Raw genomic sequence first — 24760 nt, 5'->3', positions numbered from 1 at the left:
TTTATATCTCCTAATTCTGTCTGGAAAGAAGGAGCCTCTAAGGCTTGCATCGTGCCTTCTGTTGGGGTGTCTATAGGGAAATGAGGATTTTCTTGCCTTGGTCAGCTACCCACACACATCCTCTTAGAGCCATACTGGAGTTTGCTAGATTCCAATGAAGTAAGACAATGGAGAGATGCCTTAACCAACATTATGACTATAGACAGGCTTTTCCAAGGGCAGGGCTTTAATTCCATTCATAAAGACATACATTTCTTTCAAAATCTAGCTAACTCATAATATTAAGAACATTGAAATTTTTCACCAAGTCATGAAACAGATAGAAATATGCACAGATGTTCAGGCACACAACCCTTGGCTGAGTTGCTTTCCCCTCCCACTACCACTGGTTTTGTGCTGGTGATGATGGACATTGGCTACACAAAAACATATTTTGTGTCCCTTTCTCTTCTGCTGCCAAAATTAAGACTCCACTATGGCAACTACTGCTATAGTCAGATAGCCAACAAGTAGACACAGTAGATTAAGGACAAAAAAAAAGTCACATTTGGTGCGTAGTTCACTGTAGGCTTGATCTGAAAGGACCATCCCAGCGGATGTGAGCCGTAGTTACAATGCACAGCCTGGCCTTTGGTCAGTGCAGCTTTCTCTTCATCTGCACTAAAAGGGAGGGAGAGAAGCTGCTACACTGTGGAAAAGGAAAAGAGCCACTGCCAGAGCAACAGGGTTGTATTTTTTAATTCTTGGGTATTTCTATTTAGTCTTCGCTCTTCTCTTTACTGATACTTAGAGTCTAGGTGATTCTAAGAACTGGACTTGGGCCACCTCTGCCCTCTCCTCCCTCCAAGCTGCGAGCAGACTGCTTCTACAAAGCAGAGCCTGCATTTCAAACATCCCCACTGATTTTTGCTGCGGGTTTCTTTGAGTCAGAGCGCTTGTAGCTGGAGGAGGTGGGTGCTGGAGCCCTTTGAGGCTGCTCTGTGGGTAGGGGTGGGACCAAAGGGCTGATCCACAAACCAACAACAGGCAGAGAGGTGGAAAGATTCCAGAGTTGAATTTGGCAGCTGTGGTGCCCTACCTTGCCAAGACACAAACCTACCTAACACCGTTCCTGAACACAAAACACAGTGCACTACAACTGCACTTCACACTGAGCACAGGGCAAGGAGGGGAAGGGAAGGCAGCAGGGAAGGAGCGAAATGGAAGTGGCTCCTCTGAGCTTTGTACTTGGGATAACAGGTATGCACATGCTCTTCAGTATTCCTGAAACATGGTTCCACGACTACAGTTCTGGCATGTGTAGAACTTTCCTAAAGTTAACATCCAGCTACAGGCACCAATACCTTATTTCCCTTCACAGACTCAAGATGGTTCCTAACAAAGCAATCAGACCACAGAAACACTGAATGATTTAAGGTTAGGTGTTCATTTTTGCTCATAAACAAAAACACAGACAAAACCCCTGCAACATCTTTTTGACAGGTTTGAAAACTTGAAATCCATGGGCCCCCTCTGAAGTCAGAAACAGTTTGGGGGGGGGGGGGGGGGAATTGGGTTTTTGTGTGTGTTTTTTTTGTTGTTTGGGTTTTGTTTTTTTGGTTGTTTTGTGGGGTTTTTTTGTTTTGTTTTTGGGGGTTGTTTTGTTTTTTGTGTTTTTTTGTTGTTGTTGTTTTGGTTTTTGGTTTTTTTGGGTTTTTTTTGTTTTGTTTTGGGGGGGTGGTTAGGTTTTTTGGTGTTGTTGTTTGCGAATGAGGCTCTCCCAAGTAACAGTGGCAGGAAAATTCCCCATAAGGGATTTCAATTTTCCAATGGTTTCAGTGTATCCTAGTTGGTACTTCCAGGCCTCTCCTCTTGAAGCAATCCTCTTGGATTGCATTTTCCACATACAACATCTCACTGTTGACATCCAAAATCCTAGGGATAAACATGCCAGTGTGTTCCAACTCTCCTATGGCAGCCAACATCCTCCACCAAAAGCTGGGGGAGGTCTTTTGGATGGATTGGGCTTTTCCTAGGTCCCCAGACCCCTCCAGCAGCTCAGCGCCGCAGCCTGAGGAAGAAAGCATGCTTGCACTCCTTGCTGTCCAAGGGGTAATACTTGTCATAAAAATCCAAAATGTACTCCTCGGTCTTAAATCCAAACTTCTGGTAGAGCAGCATAGCAGGGTTGCTTGCAGAGACGTGAAGGGTGACATCCTTGCCCATGCAGGTCTGCCAAGGGAGGGGAAGAGGAGAAAAAAGGTGATATCACTGCAAGAGAATGAGACAGCCTCTGGGGGAATGCGGAGGTGAGGAGATTCATCAGCTCAGGGATCCAGGGTACTGAGGAAATGTGAGAAAAGTCACAGGCCCTGGCACAGGAGTTACCACACATAGCAATAGCAAAGGGAGCACTGCTGCTGCTCTCCAAGACTCTGTTTCTGGGAAATGTGGATTCTCTGACAATGAAAGCAGGTTTGGAATTATAATTTGTCATCTTTCCATTGTCAATTACTAAAGTAATTGTTAATTAAAAACAATCTTGGTGTACAGCCCTGATCTCAAATACAATGGCCTGAAGAAAAGACAAAACATGCCAGAGTTTTGCACTCCTCCCTGTCAGCAGGGAGCTCTCTGGGACTGCCTGAGCACCTCTGTGCTGTCACACTGGAATTCCTGCCTATCCCACCCAGCTCCTCTCCCATCCTTCAGGGCACAGCACTTGCCTCCTGAGAAGACAGGAAATTCAGTTCAGACAGCAAACAGCATGGCTGAAGTTACCTTGAAGATTCTAAATTATTCTAACCAGCAACACTGATGAAGATGCTGAAATAGCTTATTTTCTGCTTTCATCAAGTGTTTTAATAGCATTCCATGTATATTGAGTGCATTGTAATTCTGAAGTGGGAACAGTATTACCCTCTAGGAAATCTCCAAGATAGAACACTCAAGGGGAAAACTCTCAGGAATTTAGGGAGGGAAGGAAAAAAATAATTGGAAGCTGTTTTGGGGAAAATAAAATTTGAATGAAATCATTAAGAAAATGCAGTTTAGTCCTCTGGGACATATGCATGAGAGGATAAATTTTGACAGCAAAAGCAGCCACCACCATTTGCATCAAAACATTCTCCTGTTAAGTTATGCTGTTCCCAAGAATTCAGCCCCAAACTCAGCACACTGACCCAAAGTCAGCAACCTACTCTTAATCCAAACAGAGCATCAAAGTGTCGAGCTACAAAGAGAAGACCCCAAGCCCAAGCAGGCTGCAAAGACTGAGGAACAGAAGGTCACAACCACCATTTATTCTACAGGATTAAATCCCTTCTACCACTGTTAGAAAGTCAGCAACAGCAAAATAAACCTAATGTGAGCCTAACATACAGTGCTGATCTCTCATTTGAGTCTAATTAATATGCCTAATCAGACTCAAATCTCTCTAATCTGCTTGACTTTTCTCAACAGGGAATTCCATGCAAGCAGGATTAGGTTAATTGATGTGATACATCCTACTAAAAGGTGTGAGGGTTTTCTATGGCTGACCTGCCAACTCCAGCATCCCAGCTCTACTGGAGAGAGAAGTCTCTGAGAGTCCACCTGCTGAATCCCTGCAAACCTTAGCGCCTGTTCCTACTGAGCGTTGACATCTATCAGCAGACTGAACTGAGGGCAATTTCCTTCAACACTACACACAGAGCTGCCTGGGAAATGCAAGGGGTGAGTTTAAGGAATATTGATTAGAGGCCTGTATCAGCACTGCAGAGAGCTGTGCAGGTAGCAGCTACACTCAGGCGGCCCAGGAGCAGAAAGTGCTTTTCCAAAGCACGGATCACTTTCCCCAAGGCTCTGCCAGCACTCTTTACGTTGCTTCAGCCAAATAAGAAAGAGGATAAAACAGTTTCAATGGTGAGTTTGTTAGTGCAGCTCATCTTGACTACAAGAAATTAAGAAATGTTTCCCATCAGCAGCTCTGCCAAGAGAGTTCAGGGAGTGGTAAAACTGTGGAGTTGGGCTCTGTCAAGGACAGGTACCTGCATCCTTACTTAAAATTAAGCTGCCTTTCCTGCAATTTAGTTCAAGAAAGTCAGTGGAATTAAGGCCACTTGAATAACAGTATTCATTCAGAGATTTAATGCAGTTTAACTTCTTTAATACCACCCATTTAAGTTAGCTGAGATAAATTTTCCCAAGTATTCCTGTGGAACAAAGCCCAGTACAAGCCAGTTTAAACAAACAATGAGGTTGCAAACACTTTATCATTAACATTTGAACCAGAATATAAAAGTGAGTGATTGAAATCAGTGATTTAATGCATGAAATAAACCTCCAGGTGTAGTCAAGAACACTGCAATAATTCTAACTGACCCTGCCCACTCTTACTTCATTTTCTCCTTTAAACCCCCTATTACAGTATCCCTTTTACACAAACTACTGACTGCTGAAGAATACAGAGTTAATCCCAAGACAGTTGAAGTGTGCAGCATCCCTCTAATTCTAAGGACGTGACCAGGATGGTTGTTTCTCTAAGCACATTAACTTCCAAAGCAGGAGCTACTTCCTCCTATAAACATTCACAGAAACAGTTCTTACTCTCTAATATCTCCACGTGTGCACAAGGAAGGAGGCAGAGCTAGTTCTTTGTCAGGTTCATGGGATGATTTCATTTCATTACCTGGATAAGATGATAAATCATGAAGGTTGCAATCCCAGCTCTTCTCCACTCAGGGTGCACCAACAGGAAAGAGATGTAAGCTTCATTGTACTTCACATCTGGCACCATAAAGCCAAAGGCAATGATAACTTTCTTGTAAAGAACAACAACACTGAAGTCTGGATACTGCAGGCACTCTGACAAATCGATTCCTAGGAACAAACAGAGAAACAGCAGTTGGAAGCACTGCAAACCAAAAGAAAAGTGGCATTGAATTCCAGGGATTTAAGGCTTTTCAGAAACACGATCCCTTCTTTTTAGCTTTATTTCAAATTTGTGATAGCAAGAGATCACAGCATCATAGAATAGTCCAAGGCCTCTACTAGAGCAGTCCTCTGTTACTACAAATTATGCAGCCAAATTTCCTGGATTTTGGGAAATCCCAGGGGTCAGGACACCCAGAGTGCAGGGGATGAACTTGGGAAAACCAGCCTTGGGAAAACCAGCTGCCTGATCCTGGTGTCTCCCCTGCCAGGTAAGTATGAAAGGGAAAAAATGATACAACAGACAAAACAAGATCTGCTTAGCAGGGAAGCTTGTGTGGAAAAACTAACTAAGCTGATTTCCTTTCAAATGACTCAAGGATGAAATGCTCTTCAGAAGTGGCACACATGAAAGTGGGCTTCAACTTTGGTGGCACTGCCTGCTATGGTTCCTGTCTTTTTCCTCCACCTTGCCTGGAGCTCTTACTGCTGTCTCTTGTGCAGCTGGTTTTGGAGCTACACTCTGGGCCTGACCACAGCTTTCAACACTATCAAAACACTTGCTTTTAGCATGCAAATTCTCTTATCTGGGGAATGAAGGCTCTCTCAGGCTTCTGTGAGTCAGAAAGAGGCTGGGAGTTTGTTACCTTGCCTAATCACCCTGCTGCTGCAGTCCTAGAGCATCCATACAGCCTGTCAACAGCAAGCAGTGCAGCTCAAAGCACTGAAGAGTAACTGCTTAGCAATTTGTGTGGACAGACCCCTAATGAGATGCAAGACACAGAGGAGATGTGCCAGAATAGTTTGCTTCAGCCTCAAGTTGGCAGTTGCAATGTATTTGGAACATGGGGCAACAAAATAGAGTATGTTTTCCCGTAATCACTCTTGATGAGATGCACGACTTCATAAGCCATGGGGCACCAAGAAGTGGGTGAGTTATTTTCTTGCCGGAGAGTAAGCTGGGTGGAGCAAAACATGGGAGGGTTCGATTGGCAAAAGAGCTGAGTTAATTAAGCCAAGGCTGTGTTGCCTGTGGAGTGCCTTGCAGCATGTCTGGACAGGAACACGCATTGCCTCAGGTGCTGGTGCTCTCTGCAATGGTGCAGTTTTTCCTGCAGAAGATGCTTAGCTCAGGATGGTTCACCACTGGAGATACTCCTTGCTAGGGAGAAGTTTCCCATTAGAGCACCAAGGCACTGTGAGAAACAACACCGGGGAATCTTTCTTCCTCCAGCTTGTTTGCCTTGGGAGAGGCAAGAACAGCTCTGAAAGGAAGGCTTTGGAGGGATAGAAGAACTAAGTGCTGGTCTAATGATGCTCACCCAGTTGCATATCCCTTCCTCCCACCCCCAAGCTGTACCAGCTAAATGCTTTGCATCTGGGCTTTACCTCCCAAGTATCACTTCTTCACTTCCCTCTCCTGCTAAAAGAGAGCCAACGTGTAACAATCATATCCCAGCCCCTTCCTCCCATCCCAGGAGAGTGCTGGGATTATCAGCTTTCTGATTTTATGATGAACAGTTTACAGTTGGGTGGAACATACCCATGCTCCTTAGGTTAAATAAAACAGCGTGAGTCCTGAAGAACTTAATGGAGCAGCAACCCAACTCAGCCAGAATTTCAAATGCAGTATCAGGAGAGGAGAGACTACGACAAAGCGGTTCAGCCTCTGCTGGGATTTGCAATCCAGAGTCTCACAAGCTCTGAAACAGCTTGTGAAAGGAAAGGCGTGCCAGGTTATTTCTCCCCACACTGTACAATTTGCATATAATGAGTAGCAAAAAGAGTTCCCATCCTGACTCTGCAGCACATGAGCACTGCTGAACTACAGCCCTGCTGAATCACTATCTTCAAATCAAAACACAAAGCAAACAATTACCTGGAATAAAGGTGTGTACTTTTTGTACTGGGCTTTTCCAAATTAGTCTGCTGTGTTGTTTGCTGATCAGAAGCTGAGGCATGCAGCAGATGAACATCCCTATTATTATTTCAGAAGAACTAAAGACTGCAGCCTCGTAACCACCCCCAGAAAGGGCAGCCATTGTCCCCAAAGAACCTACAGTTCCAGAAATGAACCTAATCTTTCCCATACCTTTTAAGTACTGAGGCTTGAAGAAATAAAGAACATCACAGTGGAGCCTACAGTTGTAAAAGCAAGTCAGTGAATGACAGAATAACCTGAGTTGGAAGAGACTCTCAAGGATCATTGAGTCCTACTCCTGACCCTGCACCGGACAACTGCAAGAATCACACCACGTGCCTAACAGTGTAGTCCAAACTCCTCTTGGGCAGGCTTGGTGCTGTGACACTGCTCTGGGGAGCCTGTTGCAGTGCCCAAACACCCTCTGGGTGCAAATGTTTTCTTATATCCAACCTAAACCTTCCATGACACAGCTTCAGAGCCGTTCTATTGGGTCCTGTCATCACAGAAAAGAGATGGGTACCTGCCCCTCTGTTTCCCCTCCTGAGGAAGCTGCAGACCATGATGAAGTCTCCCCTCAGTCTCCTCCTCTCCAGGCTGAACAGACCAAGTGACCTCAACTTTCTCATACGACTTCCCAACTTTCAACTCTGACATATCCAGCTTATGGTTGCTAGGAAGAAACCTTCTCTCAAAGGTAATGAACAGTAATCTCTGGTATAAAACTGTTTATTTCAACCCCTGATTCTGCAAAACATTTTACTAGATGCTTACGTTTAGTTAATTACTAAACTACCCTATTGGCAATTTTGTAAGTGCTGTGCTAATTAGGCACTAATTGCCAGTTCTACCAATCTCAAGAGACAAAGACACCAAATCCACTTCTCCACCTCAAATGCATTCCTGTGACATCAGATAATGGGTTTTTAAGAAGCGGCCAGACTCAACCAACTGAAGAAAAATTTGGCCCAAAACCATTTTTTTCTGAACAATACCATTTCTTTCTTGGAAAGCCAAGTACTGGAGGAATCTTACCAGGCCAGAAGAATTCATGGCACATGGAGTTTATAGTGGGGATGTGATTAGGGCGAACGTAGCAGTAATCAATGGGTGCTTCTGGCTCAGCCTTCCAGTTGAGATCATTCCTGTGTGGATTCGCCCGGATTTCTGCCAGCAGCCTGAGTTTTGGGGGCTTTGTCTCATAATCACGTCTGCCAGGAACATGAAAAGGAAACACAAAAAGCAAGTGAGCAACAAGAACTGCTACTGCAGCTAAATGGGTGCTGCCCATGAAATATCTTCTGACATGCTCAAGTGTAGCAAAAAAAGAACACCCTTCCATTCACATGGGGAAACAGCCCCTAGCTCAGCAAAAACACACTTATGCCAGAGGCCAGGACATTTTCTCGACCCACAGCATGTCCAGCCAGTCTTTCCTTACAGTATGAGCAAGGAAATCCCAGCTCTGACCCAAGAGCAGGTACAACTTGCATGAAATGGCTACAGCAATGCCCTCTCTGCCCTTGCCCCAGCTTGGAGATTCCCCTTCCCAAAGCAATCCCTTTCACTACTCAGCTAAATCAAACACTATCCCTTCAGGGTTACCATGGTGCACTGGGTTGTACTTTGAGGAGGAGTGAGGAGCACTGCCCAAGAAAGGTGTCCTCTCCGTGGGCTGGCGGTGCACAAGCCAAGAGCAAGCTCAGATCCTCTGTACCTGATGTAAGGTTTAAGGACACGGGAGGTGTAAGGGCTGACAATACTGTGGTCTGTCAGCAGGTCTTCTGAGCCTACCAGGCGGTACAGAAACTTGGTTGTCTGCTGGCGATATCCTTTTGTGGTGGGCAGCATTGTCTGGATGCACAAAAAAAAAAAAAAAAGCAATACAATTTCAGGAAGGTCAGTCAGTGATTTAACTGATTATAAGGGGATCATATGGAGGGAGAGTAAAGGTCTTTCAGTGTGACTGGGTGGATTGGACCATGGTGGTCCCACCTCTGGAGTCTGCTGGGCAATCCCAAATTTGGTGCCCAAACCTAGAAGTGCTGCAACTTATCTCCCTCCTACACACATGAAAGAGCACCCTTCTGTTTGGGTACTTCCAGGCCTCCACCACCAGCATTTGGGCAGGGCTGGAGTACAAATACATCAACATTTGTGGTGGTGACACGGACAGACAGCATGTCCCAAGAAGAAAGGGACTTAGGAGAGCATTGCTGGGGACACAGCCCCAAGCCAAAAAGAGTCTTGTTCACATAATCCTTTTCACTTCAGGATTCAGATAACTGCCATGTGACACTGCTGGCTGCAGAAAAAACTTTAAAATGACCAGTGCCAAAAGCTAGCTTAAATTAGGAACACCCACCTGGTACCTGTCCAAGATCCTGAAGTCCTGGCTAGTAGTTCTGTATGTTGCTTGCCCTACTGGGGACCTGGAGCCACCACCTTCTTTGGCCCCATAAATCCCATCAACCAGGAGCAGTGCAGCATTCACGACCTGGTCCAAGTCAAAGAGTGGGAGTCCTCTTTCCCTCTTGGCCTGCCTGACCAGCAGCTTGCGCCTCAACCTCTGGGCCTCTGGGGTCATGCTCAAGGCATTGGGACAGGCTTCCAGTCTCTTCAGCAGCAGCTTCTCCTCATAGATGCTAACTGAGGTGCGCTTGGGAACTCTGGGTTTAGCATCCTTCTCCAGCTGTGACTTCCCTTTGTCTCGTCCTCTCACCTGCAAGGGTGTGTTTGACTCTTCAGGATCTTCACTGTCACCTTCCATCCGTTCTGTTTTCTCTTCTTCACTCTCCACCTCTTGCTTGATTTGTTCAGCTGTCTTCACTTTTTTTCTGCTTGCTATCATGGTGCCAGCACCAGCTGTCCCACTGGGAGGGGGAACATACTCTATTCCTGGGTCTATGACTCCATCTCCTTCCATCTCCTCATCATCTGTGGAACAGATCAAAATAATCCAGAGGGAAAGAAAAAATAATTTAAACATCAAAGTCCCATTTCAGAAATTGTTATCACAGCATTTTTCTGCTAAAGAACAATAACGTGGGTTTACCCAACACACTTCATTTTCTATGTACTCCCAGATCTCCTGATTTTGGATGGGAGATGCTGAAAAGAGTCCAATTTCAGGACACAGAATCATTCTTGCTCCTAAAATGTCTTGTGGTTTGGCATGTGGAAACTGTGCTCTTCCTGAGCTGCAAGCACATGTCCTTTCAGGAACATTAAGCTACTGAAAATTTCCAAAGACCAGTGATCAAAAAGTCAAACTGGTAAGCTGTATCTTCGCTAGCATACCCTGGAGAGGTTCTGTCCTCTACAGAACCTCACTATTCTTCCAGTCACCCAGAAGACTGGCTCCTTATGGAAGTAAGAGAATTCAGCCTGCATCACTGCTTTGCAATCTCACTGAAATTTAGCATCCCTTAATCAGCACAAACTTATAAAATACTGAGACATTACCATGGGAATAAAATTTCTCTCATGAAAAACATTTGAGACAAAACTAGACTTGCTACTTGGCAGTGTAATCTGTGTTGCAGTAAAATGCTTATGCTGAGTGGTCCAGCAGTTGCTGTGTGAAGTCTACCCACTGCTTATTCAGGATCTCTCAGAAAATCATAATGGGGTTTCCTTCTGACCTTAGAAGCTGGTGATAAAACTATGGAAAACCAGTCAAATCTCAAACTCAACTAAGTCAACAGAATATTGCCAGTTTCTTTCCATCTTATCCTGAAAGGATCCTGCAGCTCTTTGGGAGCTTCTTTTTTAAAAAATATTCCTAGAAAACAGCACATGGTTTATCACTAAGCAAAACCCATGGTGGCTCTTACCATGGAACAATGCCTGTGGTGGCATGACATCCGGGATGAGATCTGCTTCCGAGAGCAGGCTGGGAGTGGCTGAGTGCGAGGCAGGAGTGCCAGGAGCAGAGAAGTCCAGGGACGGAGACGGAGAGGGGCTGGTCAGAGGTGTGCGGTCGGATGAGCTCAGGGAGGAGAAGTCGATGACCTCTCCTTTCTCCAGGACAATGTCAGGCCGGCGGCAGCGGCTGCTGAACTTCACAGGAGTGGAGGAAGTGCTGCGATCCAGGAACCCGGCCGCCTCCTTCTGGGCTCTCCGAATGTCCTTGGCTTCCTGAGTGCGGGACCTCTTCTCCTTCAACTCCATGGCTGACTCGACTGGATTGCGGCTCACCCGCTTCCGAAGACCTTCCACAGTAATGATGGGATCCAGTGGGGGCTTGGAAGCTGCTGAAGAAGAAGTTTGCTTATTCTGCAGTCACTGGATTCACACTACGCAGTGAAAACCACATTGGCTACAAAGCTTAAAAGATGGGGTTTTCAATCTGTACAGGAAATTCACTCTGGGACCTGTAGCATTAAGCCAGTGTATGACTAAAGCCTCATTAAGGCCCAAATTTTGTTCCTCCACACAGAGGAGAATTTGCATACAGTGACAAAAGATAAAAGACATTCCCCAGGGTAAAGAAAAGTGGGAAAATTGTGGATTTCAGCTAAAAAAAAACCAAAAAACAAAAAACCACCAAAACCACTCTGCACAAGCCTCAAAACCCTATAAATCAGCACAATGAAAAAAGGTAATAAAATATTACAGGCTTCTCACACTACAGTATATGCACCATAGGTCTCTTCAGTCAACCATTACAGCCGAACAAAACTAAGGAGCTGTCCACGCACACAAAATGGTTTTAACTCAGCTTTTCTCATGTCTCCCAGCTCTGGCGCAGCAAGGAATCTACACACTACTGGGGACAAAGCTACCTTTTGCCTTCAGAGCAGAGGCAGACAGCTTCTCTCCTTCAGGTTTCAATGTTGGGGGTTTGTTATGAACCAGCTTCCACCATCCCGGTTCTCCAAATTCCTGTGCCCCTGAGCGGAAAAACAAGGGGCTCCCCACAGAGAGACAGCCAGCAACTGTGCTCCACCATGTTGAGGTCTTTTTCCTGTGGTGGGAGAGAGGAAAAGAAGTGTTAGGTCCCCACTCACCAGCTGTGCTTCCATCCTGGTCAGTGTTTCTGCCAGTGGCACTGACACACACCCACTGAACTACTCCTGAAGCACTTTTTTGGCCCCTCGGAGGTAGGGAGCTACATTTAAGCCTTTCCCTCTGCTGGGCAGTGCACTCTTACTGGGCATCTGAACATTTTTTGTTCCCTTAGGAACTGGTCACAGGGCTAAGATGTCACTTAGGGAAGAAGTGAGAAGTTCATGGTGCAGAGTCTAACCTCAGTTGCCCGGAATCTCAGGATTTCTTCTTGCCTTTGCACACCCCCATATGCAGAAACTTCTGTACTTGCCAAGACTTGGCTGACTTGATGTTCACTGCTGCCCAAGTGCCACACTTACACACCCTGGTGTACTGAACCTCAAAGGCAGGGATCAAACCCAGCTGCCACAGCTCAAAGTCTGGAGTGTTAGTAGATCTGGATAAGCTATGCTTCAATATGCCAAGGAAGAAGATCATTGCATGGCTTGTACTGCTACACACACAATTCAGCTGTCTCTGTTCCATCAGTGGCTTGTCCAGGCAAGTGGGAATGCTGTGTCTGAGGCCAAGAATCACTCTCTGAATTTTAATCAGAGCAAGGAGTGCCCAGTTTCCAGAGCAAGTCTCAAAAGGCAGCAGCAAACCCTGGGAGGCATCAGCTCCCTGAATAAGGGATAATGGGCCACCAGCTGCCCTCCTGTCAGGGTCCCTGCGGCTTCCAGAGGACAAATGCTAACATTTCTGAGCAAGCAGGCACAGACAAGCACTGAAAGCAAAGCCAAGGACCAAATCTGGTTAGGAAGAAAGGCCAGATCTTACAACAGAGAAATCCCTGGGAAAGAAAAGAAGCTGTAAAGTTAATCAAATTTACAACTTCCAAGGACTGCTGAGTTCCTTTCCTGCCTCCAAAAGCACATGCATTAACAGTGAGGCTTGGGTTTGACAGCTTTAGCACGCTCAGAAAAAATGTGCTGTTCACCTGGAAAAAAAAGGCTGCCCTCTATGAGAGGGGTTCCTACTCTGACAGTGTGAAAAACATTTCAGTTGTTTAACAGCTATTATGTAAGAGCCATTTCATCAAGATCCAAAACAATCTCAAAGATGAGGCTCAGGTCTTCTTGAAGAACTTGGTCCTTGCAAGAGCATAACACTTTGCTGGACCACATTTTTGTTACTAAAGTTTGGCAATACCAGGATCAGCCCATCCAGTGTGACTGTTTAGAAAAACTCAATTCTTTGCAGGTTCACATGCTGCCTAAAGGAAGATAAGAAATAATCCAAAATACATGCATTTCTATTGCTTTTATGTGACTTTCCTTAGGTTGTTTTTCCCCAATGAGAAATGCTGATTCTTTCTCAAGTGTATCCCTCATGCCTGCATTCAGATTCTTAATATTAAATCATCCCTTTTCAACACTTGTAAGGCTCAACAGAGATGTCACCAAATTAACCAGGATTCTTGTCCATCTGTATAACAAGTTTTAATTCCTTTGGCTCACCAACCAGACCCTCAGGGAAATATCATATCTTTACCTGTTCCCTAATAGGAAAGTCCAGTGTTTCTCAATAAAAGCACAAATGTCTTCCTTCCATCTGAAGTACCCCTGACGGCCCGTTCCTTCCAGAGACAAGTTGTACATTGCTAACATGACAACCTAGAACAGAAAGTGTTGGACACAAGTGAATCCCTTCTGTTTTTCTGCTGAACAGACTCCCACAGCTGCCAAACACACACAAATCTTTGTTCCCTCATAAATATCTTATTTTTTGCAACATCTCACAGGTGATTTCTGCAATCCATCTTCTTCCTGGTTTCGTGCTGCCCGTTCTTGTCTTTCTACTGTTAGATCCATATTCTTCCAGAGATTTCTCCATCCCAGGGGAATAACAAGCTGCCTGGTTATGCAGGTTTGTGCTGAGACACAAGAATTGAGCAGCTGTTGTATAAATGAATTACAGTACAGCTGGGGTCTGAATGTAATGTGGAGGCAGGGAAATAGTCTTTCAAATAATTTTTTTTAAAAAAAGTCACAAGTAATCCTGCTATCCAGTACATCAGAAACATTGTGACAATGGTCTTTCACACACACTTCACAACCAAATTCACTCTGACCCGTTACATACCCAAACTAAAGGGCAGGTTTGAAAAATATCTCACTTCCTTCAAGTAAATTCTAGGTAACCACTCTTAATTACATTTACCTAATTAATTTTAATTGATTTGTTAGAACAAAACTAAAGTCAGCTAGGCTGAGATCATCTTTCAACAATCACAAAGCCTGTTTGGCACTATTTCCAATAACAACTTGCATTTCACCCTCAGAGAAGTCTGAAATCTACTTTTCTTAGGGAGATGGGTCTCACAGTAGACCTAGGCTTTCTGGGATGCATTGTCTAAGATGTCAAAATGATGACATATGGACAGCTTTCGTGTCCCCTTCACCCTGTTTCAACCTCACAACCCCTAGTTTGATAACTAGGATTTTGTGGGTTTTAAAGTCATGTGGGACAATGGCTCAGGATGTCAAAAATAATTCTCTTTTCAACTGGCTAAAGATACGGATCTATTGATGCCCCATACTCTGAAAAAAATTCAGAAATCACTGCCCCTATTCTTCCTGCTTCAGGTAAGTTAGTTTGACCACTTCTCTCAATTCCACTTACCCAGAAGCAGCAGCAGCTCTGGCTGCTGGAAGCCCAGGGAGGCGGTCACAGCTTTCCTCCTCACGCATTTCCATTTTGTCTGCCCCTTCCCCATGGTACTTTGAAGAGACCTGGGCAATGCCAGCAGCTCTTGCTTTCCCAGTGTGTAACTTGGTGAAACTCTGCCAGTTTGCCAGCAGAGACACCTATCTACACCAACCTTTTTCCCTGCACCGACCACCACAAGAAAGCAGTGCAGGAGTTACAACTGGTGTTTCAAATTTTCTTGCATGGTGATAAGGCTGAGTGCCTGTGGGTAAAAATCAAGGAAGAGCCAAGAAGGCTGATATTTTCAACAATTTGACAGCTTGTCCTCAGGACAAGTGGCCTCCTGAGCTGGTAGATGGGGCAGGGAGCAGAACAGCCCTCCTGTTACTCAGGAGGAAGCAGCTGGTGACTTGCTGAGCCTCTTAGATGCTCACAAGTCTATGGGCCCAGATGCGATCCATCCTAGGGTGTGCAAGGATCTGGTGGAAGAGCTCACCAAGCTGCTCTCCATCATTTACCATCAGTCCTGGCTCACCAGGGAGGTACCTCTTGGCTGAAGGTCAGCCAGTGTGACACCCGTCCATAAGAAGGGCTGGAATGAGGATCCAGGGAGCTCCAGGCTTGTCAACCCGACCTTGGTGCCTGGCAAGGTTATGGACTAGATCATCTTGAGTGCCATCACTTGGCACCAACAGCATAGGTTTAGGACAGGCAGATCCTGCCTGACCAACCTGATCTCCTTTTATGACCAGGTGATCTGCCTGGGGGATCCAGGAAAGGCTGTGGATTTTGTCTACCTGGACTTCAGCAAAGCCTTTGACACCATCTCTTGGGGCCTGGACAGGCTGGATCCACGGGCCAAATCTAACAATAGGAGGTTTAACAAGACCAGGTGCTGAGTCCTGCACTTTGGCCACAACAACCCTCTACAGCACTACAGGCTGGGGACAGAGTAGCTGGAGAGAGGCCAGGCAGAAATGGACCTCGGGTACTGACAGCAGACTGAACACAAGCCAGCAGTGTGCCCAGGTGGCCAAGAAGGCCAATGCCATCCTGGCTTAGATAAGGAACAGTGGCCAGCAGGACCAGTGATTCTTACCCTGTATGTGGCACTGGTGAAGCCACACCTCAAGCCTTGTGTCCAGTTCCAGGCCCTTCAATTTAGGAAGGATGCTGAGGTGCTGGGGCACATCCAGAGAAGGGCAACGAGGCTGGTGAAGGATCTGGAGTGCAGATCCTATGAGGAACAGCTGAGGGAACTGGGGGTGTTTAGGCTGGAGAGGAAGAGGCTCAGAGGAAACCTTATCACTCTCTACAACTCCCTGACAGGGAGTCAGGGAGTTCAGCCAGGTGGGGGTTCAGCCTCTTCCCCCAGGCAACAAGTGATAGGAGAAGAGGACATATCTTATGCTTCACCAGGGTAGGTATAGGCTGGACATTAGCAAAATTTCTTCACAGAAAGAGGGACTAGGCATGGAAATGGGCTGCTCAGGCAGTTGGTGGAGTCACCATCCCTGAAAGCATTTAAAGAAGGCCTGGATGGGGCACTCAGTGCCACAGTCCGGTTGATCATGTGGTGTTAGGTCATGGGTTCACTGGATATCTCAAAGGTCTTTCCATCCTAGCTGATCCTGTGATTTTATGATATTCTATGAGACAATACACCATCACGGACCCACAGGATGCAAACAGATGTTATTTCGATTGCTCAGGTGTGCAAATGGTTGGAACAGTGAATTCTAGCAAGGACTGATGCTTGTACATAAGCAGCCAGGTTGGAGCTTTGTACCCAGAGAGCTGGCAAGCTTTCTGTTTCTATGTTGCCACCTCACCACTTTAACATTTTCTTAGATACAAAAAAACTGTTCATGCCTAGAAGCCAAACTGCATTTCTTTTGCTTTCCCAAACCTGTTTGGAGCCATGAATTCACAAGCAACATAAGGGGAAAGAAAAACAAATCAAAAAAGTGGTTTGTATAATCATCTTTCAATTTCCCTGCCAAATGCTGAAGTTCTCATGCGCAAGCAATCCTCAGCTAATTAATTTCTGAAGTTCATGCAAATGCTCCTTTGTTACCAATACCCGATCTTCCTTTTCCGGGTAGCATATACACAGCAAGCAACAATTCCAGAAAGTCCCATGGTTGTTCTGCTGGCACAAATATTTCACTTACTTGTTGCCATGTTAATCTCAGACGTTCAAATTGCTCCTTCCCGTCTTCTGAGCAATCAGAGCAAGTAAATCTGAAAAAGTTATCTCCTTTGAGGTAGCTGAGCTGTTCTCTCAGTTGACCTAAAATTAAAAGGTTAAAAAAAAAAAAAATCAGTCTTTTTGTCCTTTTATAGGAAAAAGTGCTGCAAAGGAAATTTGGATTTTTCCAAGATCAGGTCTGTCTAAACAAAAATGACAGAATCACCTGTAAACCCCATGCACCCAAAGTTACAGGCTCTAATTACATGTTTCTACAGCAGAGGAAAAAAGATCATATGAATCAGGACTTCTAAACACACCAGGAGTTAATTCAGAAAAACATGAACAATTGAAAAATTACATCAGAGGACAGAGAAACTTAAGACTAGAGTGTTTCAGGAAAGTCACACTCAAAAGATATTTCTCTACAAGGGTGTAATCTCTTTTACTGTATAATGACACCAGTTCAAGCATTTTTAACATATGCAGCAGGATACCCTGCTTCCATACTGAATTGCAGAATTCAAGCTCCAACTGTGTCTGATGGAGGGAAACCCCCCCACACCTGGGTGGAAAAGAGAATTTTTAAATGGCAATTCAGTGTAAAAAAGTGGTTATTTGCCTAAGCATGTTTGCCATTTTCACAAGTGACAAGTGAACTCCCTAGAAATGAATAATTATGAAAAAGCAGAATATCTCCCTTTGACAGCTCGTTTACTATGCGCATTTGTATGTGGCTACTGTTGTTTTGCAACTGGCCTTTTCTGCTCCATGGATTTGTTCCACAGCAACTGCAGAGAGGAACGTATTTGTAAAATAAAACAAGCTGAGTGTTAAATCGAGTGCTCCAGCATGAGATAACTCATGCTACCTTTAACTCTGCTTCATTTTTTTAATTAATATATTTCAAGTTACATTTCTCTTTACTGCATAGTAATTTAATAGTCTAGTGCTGGTTTCATTACATTAACACCTAAACATTCACTAACATGCCTTAAGAGATTTTTCCACTATAAATTTTGGCAAATTCTAATAAGGCAAAAAGGGCAGCGCTGACATATCTGCAAGGCAGGTGCCACCTAATAGTTCATTATTTCTAACCACAAACAAACAAAAACACACAAACTCCGCAAATCAAACCAAACAAAAAATCCCCTCACCAAAACCAAAGCCAACCAGTGTTTGGGGATATCTGACTTTTGGATGTAATAATAGATCAGATAATCCAGAAAGTAAAGTTGTCTATTACACTGTTAACAGTATATATCTTATGTCAAGTGCCAGAGGAGAGGCATCAAATTCTGCAGTTTGCTCCCTAACACCCCCCAGAGCTGGCTGCTGAAGGCTGGGCATGTTTCTAAGCCAACTTAAATTCACATTATTGGGAAAACATTAAGGTTGAGATTTAGCCATATGCTCCACGCATGGGACAAATCAACAGGGAGGGGGAAAAAAAGTAATACACTAAGTCCTTTTCATCCCCAGAGTTATACAGCAAGAGCCATTATCTGAGTGAGCAGGGTCACTTGGCCCAAGCCCCTATACAGCTGCAAGAATTGTGAGGATGGGCACGGTTCTGAACTTTATCACTCTCTATAAATCGAAGACAGTTTGACTTCCTTAGAGAGAGCACCAGCTCTGGATCACACAGCTCCTGGACTGAAGAGTTTAACACAGTCCCTGCCAGCAGGCATCACCCACAGGATGGGGCACAGCCTAACAAGCTGTGAAACAGGACAGCACAAACACCCACTACGGCCAGGCACAACACAGTGAGCAGCCTTACTTGCTGGTATCCACTTCTGGCACTTCTCACAGTAATAGGACATCTCCTCCATCCAGGACGCTTCACCCTCATCACTGTTCAGGGAGTCGCCGCTCTGGTCATGCGATAAATCCACAGAAGCCTGGTCCTCAGACTCCACGATCAGGAGAGTCTCCCCTTCCACCTCGCCCTCCTCCAGGCCCTCAGAAGTAGAAGTCCTGGTGGCTTCATCATCATGGCGGCTGAGCAGCCCACTCATGTGAATGTTGTTTGCCATACTAGAGGGAGCCTGCACGATGCCCTTTTCCTCCCCACCTTCAGTCCATCCACAGGGATATGTCAAAGCCAAGTCCCCACAGTTCAAGTACCAGTCACAGAGGGAATGGGTTTTTGTCTGCCCTAAAGCTTTACAGGCTGGATTATAATTTATACAAAATAACCAGTCTTTCACAGATTACCTCTGTTTGTTAAAACACCTGCAAGAAGTGAGATGAAAACGTCTTTAATCAAACTGCTAAGGAGACAGGCCTGTGCCTAGGACTGCTGGGATTGTTTTTCCATTAGCGCCTTGTCTCTCTCTTCCATGAGCTGCTTTGTCAGCGCAATCTGCTCTTCTAACAGGCGAATGTTCTCCTTTTTCTGATTCTGACGCTCAAGATCTCTGACAACGCCAGTTCGCAGCCTCTGAAAACACAAGGGACAGGGTTTGTAACAGCCCGCGGAATGCTGATCAGAATCAACCCCATCCAGGCTCCACCCCTCCTACAAGGCTGTTCCCTCTTCTGCCTTTAGAGGGTCTTTGCCACAGCATTCAACGTAGTTGGAATCTTCAGGAGCCAATATCCATTATCACTACACCAAAAAGTGCTTTATTTGCTCTCACTTCAGATGGTTGGGTTTACTAAGTGACAAAGTTATTGAGCAAATAAATACCAGGAGCCTGTAATTCCCCTGCCATGCAGGATGGATGTAAGCTAAAAAATCCTGTTATCTCTGACCTAAATCTATAACAAATCAGAATAAGCTCCTCAAAACTTCTCTGCTTGGAGACAATTTTGTGACAAACTGGAAACTATTTTAAGAAAAACCAGCATGTGTCTTCATTTGTTTCCTTCTACTCATGTCTTAATCTTAAAAAATACCCACAGCCTGCTTATGCCAAACTCCTGAAAATGCAAGGCACTTGCTTAAAAAATATCCCCTTTATCTAAAATGATTGTTATAAATCATGTAAATATATAACATACGTGTATATATATATATATATAAATAAATAAATAATGTGCAACACAACACCAGCAGCTTTCAACCTGGGGTGCAACTCCTCAATGGGTGTAAAAAGCTGTAAGAAAATCCCAGCTGCTCTTCGCTTCCTCCATACTCCTTCCTTCCTTTGCTTATCTCTCACTTACCTAGACATTTTTATTCACATTGATACTTTGATAATTAGGTGAAAGGTCACTAATTTGTGACGCACTTGAATGATGCCAAAATGCACCTGCAAATAATTTATTTGAAAGCTGACCCTGAAGTCACTTGAGAGGATGTTTGTGACTATTATTTGACAAGTTATCACAGGGTTTTATTCCTCACCTAGCATGCTAATGACTGCACACTTCAAATGCAATCATTTCTCCTGTCAAGATCAAAACAGAAAGGTTTTGTTTAAGAAATATTTTTATCTTTTTAAGAAAGTGCACAGACACATATGTCAGCCAATAACCAAAATTAATTAATTAATTACTCTCCAGAAATTAATCTAATAAAACCAGTTCCTTCCCACCAGCTTCCATCAACTGAACTCAGGCTATAAATCAGTAATTTGAAACTGAACACAAAGTTCATAAACTTATTATTACATTACTATTAGTTAATAACAATAAAGATGTGGGGAGATACAAGGTAACAGATTAATTGCACCAAGAATGTAATTCTTTTTCTTTCACAAAACACTGCAATCTTCCAGATGGAGAATGTACTTACTTTGAAAATGCATATGTTGCAAAAGACACCTTTATAATCTGAGTGTCACAAGTGACAAAGATCTATGAAAAAGTTAATCTTCTCATCTTCCTCTATTATTAGAAGTTAGCCCTGCTTGTCTTCTGCAGGCATGAAAAGCATGTGCAAGCTCAAATCTCTCAGGGCCTGGCACATCAATTTATAAAAGTCAAAAGTTTATTACTCTGCATAAAGATAAACCTGAAATAATTTCTACACCAGGACTGTAAAATACCCACATTATTGATTTCCGTTATGTTATCTAAATAATTGGATCCGTTGAACATCAAACCACTACTGCTTGACTTGGCCATGAAGAATTATAAAAATAAAATCTCAGATTTTATTTATAAAACATAAGCTTTGAGCCTTGGCCCTTCTGAATAGACATTAACCAAGGATTTCAGTCAAAAGTATCCATAAAGTTCAGGAGTCCCACGGAAACACCCAAGGGTGATGTTTATTCTGCAGTACAACTGCCACTAATTGCAGCTGCAGTTTAATTCAGGAGCATTTAGCAGATATTCCTTCCAGATCCTTAGTGACTCAAGGCAGGAACCCTGAATTAGAGAGCAGCCAGCTACAAATATACGATGTGATCTACCCAGCACATCCATCAGCTCTGGCAAGTGCAAAGCCATTGCTAGTTGCCACTCCAGGATCCCAACTTTCCTCTCCTTGCCTGTACCATTCAGAGCATACAAACCTGCTCACACAAACCTGCCTCTTTCCTTACCCAGACCAGTCTCATCCTCTAAATTCCACCACCCTCAAGCATTGTCAATGTCTTGAGGGGGAGAAAATATAATCCCCTAATTATAGAACGTAGTACGTATCATAAAGCCCAAGCAACAGCCAGCTGAGCCATGGATTGGGAATTTGAACTCTGGTGTTCTGTAACTTCTGATTGCTTCAGTGTCATTTAACACAGGTTTTTTCTGTGTATGTTTTCTAGATTTTTTTGTATATAAGTGGAGAAGGATCAGATGTGTGCCCTCATATAACCTTTGGCTCATCAGTAGGGTGCAAATCAGCACACTCACTGCCCACCCCACACAGCACACCTTTACACAACCACACAGCTTTTAGTCCCAGGAAGGACTGCTCTGTGTTAGGACTCACCATGGTCAAACCTGACACCTTTTGGCTAAGGGCTCTCTGGCACACAGGCTGCCTGCCAGAAATCCCCTTATTTTTGTAAATGTAGCACATTTACAAAATGAACTGCCCTGTTCAATTACGACATGGTGTTCCTGACAGCTTGTACTGTGCCTGCCCCAGCAGAACAAGAAGGGAGCAGGGGCAGGGGCATGGCATAGCACAGGGCTGTCTGTCCTTCAGCAAGGGTGCATTTGTGGGGCTGAGGAAAAACAGGGCACACCAGTAGGACAGCACAGCCAGACAGGGAGAGTCTTGGAAACGCTGCCAGGGAGTTGGCCTTGGCCTAAAGGCTGCAGGATCACATCCTCCCTGCGTGTTGGCTGCTGGAGCGGGAGGGTAGCAGCTCCACCGAGCCTCACCTAGAGCTCCTCGCTGCTATTTGCCCCTGAAGGGAAACGGACAGGACAGCCCTAGGGAGCTGGTGCAGCTAAAAGAGCATGGAAAGCACAGATGCCAAGGCAGCAAAACGCGGGGAAAGGATAATTTGTGGAGAGAGGACCATCGGGGGCATTGCACCCGAGGCAGCACCAGTGGGGCAGCGCTGGGCAGGGGCCGCTCTGGCCTCTGGGAGCCGGGCTGGGCACACACAGCTCCTCCAGCCCCCAGAGCTGGGGAACAGGATTGGGCACAGGACAAGGAGCTGTGGGGGGGGATGAATGGATGGATGGATGCATGCATGCAGGCAGCAGGGACACGTGCACTCGGGTGCGGGTCCGCAGCGCGCACGGGGCGGGCGGAGGCTTGGCGGTGGGCGTGACTCTGCGCTGAGCCCGCAGGTGGGGGCAGGGCAGAGCAGGCCACCAAGTGACGGGGCGGGGCCTGAGGGCCGGGGGCGGGGCCTGCCCGGCCGGTGGGCAGGACGGCAGTGAGGGCAGGGACCTGCTCACCACCCCCCCCCATGGCCCGCGGCGCGCACTCACCTCCAGCTCCCGGCGCTGCTGGATGTGCACGGCTGCCACGATAGCGGCGGAAAGCAGCGCGGAGGCGGCCAGCGCCAGGCAGGAGCCCTGCGACATAGCCAGCGGGGCCGTGGCGGGGGAAGTGCCAGCCGGGCGGGGGTGCGGGAGAGCGTGAGGCGGCGCGCCCCGCCCCCGGCCGAGCGCCGAGCGCAGCGAGCCAGGCCGGAGCAGCCAAGCGCCGATGCGGGGCGGGGCGTGGCGCAGCGCCGGGAGGCGGGGACGGGAGGCGGCTCCCCAGAGTTGCCGCTCTGGGGCTGGGCATTCTCAGCCTCCTGGCCAGAAACTGACATGGGCTGATAGAAACGGGGCTTTGTTACATCAGCGCCACTGGGGATTGGGTGCTCAGCTGTTCCGGTGTCTCCCGGGGCTGTTCGCTGGAGCTTCCTGCCGGCGACCACAGATTTCTTCTGCGTGCAAGAAACATTTCTGGTTTTGTCGAGTGAAGACCACCGGTTCTGCGCTCTCCTCCCCCAGAAATCCCTAACTGCGTGGGAAAAGCAGCTGGAGAAAGCTGCTCTTCAATTGTTTGGTTTCTTCTCATTGCTCAGTGTGTGGCTTTAAGGCCTCGTGTTTGCCAGTTTTTCATGCTCTGAAGACAGAATCATTCCATCCCCAGCCCTGTCTGCAGTGGAAGAGAGAAACCAGACACGTCAGGCTGATACCTCCTCATTATAATCTTTTTCATCTCTCTGCTGAATGAGCATGATTGAAATGAAAGGTGAAATTAGTAGGAATGATAATATTTCAATTGTGTCTAATGGCCGTGCTCACGTTGGTTTGTTTACAGTTATTAGGGTTTGTGCATAAGTGCTTGTAACGTGTCCAAGGCCGCTGGAGTGCCAAAAACGGGGTGGAGCCAGGAGCTTGGTGGATGGGAGCCAGCACAGCGACCTTGGCACTGGGGAAGGGTGCAGCCCCCCTCCCCCGCCCCGAATGCCTCTACTCAACTCTGTCATTCATCACTTGAGGGGGCTAAAATCCCCAGGCAGGAATCATTCCAGCTACGCTTTCACAGTCTCAGTTTCTGCCCTGGTGGTTCAGGTGTTCCTGCGCTCCTCCGTTTCTCCCAAGTGATGGGCTTCGCTGAAGGGCTCAGCTCCACTGCCATGATGCTGCTCTTCTTCTTTGCCCCCTTTCCATGCTCTGGGGTGAGAGGGGACCTTTTCCAAGCCCAGATTAGCAGCTGGCCTGGTTTAAAACCTTGCAGCAGCCACGATGTGGAAAAAGCCCATTTTCCTTTCTCGAGCCGAGCTGCAGGTGCAGGGAAGTGGTGTAATGGATGTGGGAGAGCAGGAGTGCCCAGAGGGGATGCTGCTGGGTAAAACCTTTCCAGCTGGTGCTGGGCAGAAGGACACGAGAGAAGATTTCAGCCCAATGAGTACAGGCCTGGTGGCTGTGTCCATGAGACTGCCAAACGGAGAGGCTTAAACTGAGGGAGAGAAGGATCAGGAGGGTTTCTCTGCTGTGGAACCAGTACTATACCCACAGCTTTAGTGCCCTCTTTCCTGTGCCTGGTTCCTCCTTTGCTGGCCTGGGAATAGCAGCACAGCTGCTTGTGGTGGCGGGGCAAAGCGCCAGGTGGTAAAGCATTGGGTCGCACCTGAAGGAGACTGGAAAGTTCAAGGCCATTTTCCCCTGGGCAAACAGCTCAGATCTGGATAATGATCTTGGATAACATATGCAGTCTGTCCCTAGGGAGCATTTTTATCCTGGATTTGAAAAAAAAAAAAAAATTAGCTTGTGCAACCCCTGTGCCTCATCCACCCTCCACGCTCTTTCACATGCATTTGGCACCCTCTTTGATAAGGCTGTATTGCAGGCCCTGTCTCAGTAAGACTCATGCTTATTTCCCTGTTCCAACCATTCTGATGGATGAGGAAGAGTTCTGGCTAGGCTTTGTGCCATGGGTGGTTACTCTGGGTAGCATCATGTGAAGAGAAGGGGTGGCAGTGTCAGCTCCACCCTGTGTTAGCTACTAGAGAATCCAGAAAACATGCTGCTCAGTTCTGGTGTTTCTTAGTGGAGAAAGAAAAAGGACTGAAGCCTCAGGAAACCCCTGCAAGATACAAAGGGGAGAGGGAAAAGTTCAAACATAGCCCATTTCCAGGTTCATGTCCTGAACCACAGCCGTCTCCTGCTCCATTTTTCCTGTGTAATGTGAGGGACCA

The 24760-nt window shown here is 46.0% G+C and overlaps 2 protein-coding genes and 1 non-coding gene across 4 annotated transcripts; all 3 read right to left on the bottom strand.

Moving 5' to 3' along the window:
* Positions 1–208: 208 nt before the first annotated feature.
* Positions 209–18979, bottom strand: KAT14 (lysine acetyltransferase 14). Of its 2 annotated transcripts, none has more exons than XM_040059733.2 (10): positions 18493–18979; positions 16690–16808; positions 13358–13479; positions 11599–11780; positions 10648–11067; positions 9177–9748; positions 8529–8665; positions 7847–8022; positions 4649–4839; positions 209–2211 (listed from the first exon to the last, which is right to left on the bottom strand). In XM_040059733.2, exons 1-10 carry the CDS (start codon positions 18746–18748, stop codon positions 2038–2040), a joined length of 2349 nt encoding a protein of 782 aa, XP_039915667.1. In that variant the 5' UTR covers positions 18749–18979; the 3' UTR covers positions 209–2037. The 2 variants fall into 2 exon arrangements, with proteins under 2 accessions (XP_039915667.1, XP_039915668.1); XM_040059734.2 differs by having other exon boundaries at positions 10648–11064; positions 18493–18748.
* LOC120751334 (U1 spliceosomal RNA) lies at positions 4998–5170 on the bottom strand. The gene has a single exon (XR_005700397.1). It is a non-coding gene; the product is annotated as a U1 spliceosomal RNA (small nuclear RNA).
* A 26-nt stretch (positions 18980–19005) lies between the features above and the next one.
* LOC120750760 (protein PET117 homolog, mitochondrial) lies at positions 19006–22699 on the bottom strand. The gene is made up of 2 exons (XM_040059738.2): positions 22554–22699; positions 19006–19155 (listed from the first exon to the last, which is right to left on the bottom strand). Exons 1-2 carry the CDS (start codon positions 22647–22649, stop codon positions 19006–19008), a joined length of 246 nt encoding a protein of 81 aa, XP_039915672.1. The 5' UTR covers positions 22650–22699.
* Positions 22700–24760: the final 2061 nt, after the last annotated feature.

This window comes from Hirundo rustica, chromosome 3 (genome assembly GCF_015227805.2).
Source record: "Hirundo rustica isolate bHirRus1 chromosome 3, bHirRus1.pri.v3, whole genome shotgun sequence".
NCBI lineage: Eukaryota > Metazoa > Chordata > Aves > Passeriformes > Hirundinidae > Hirundo > Hirundo rustica.
The sequence above is the reverse complement of the archived record's forward strand: the minus strand, read 5'-3'. Positions and strand labels throughout refer to the sequence as shown.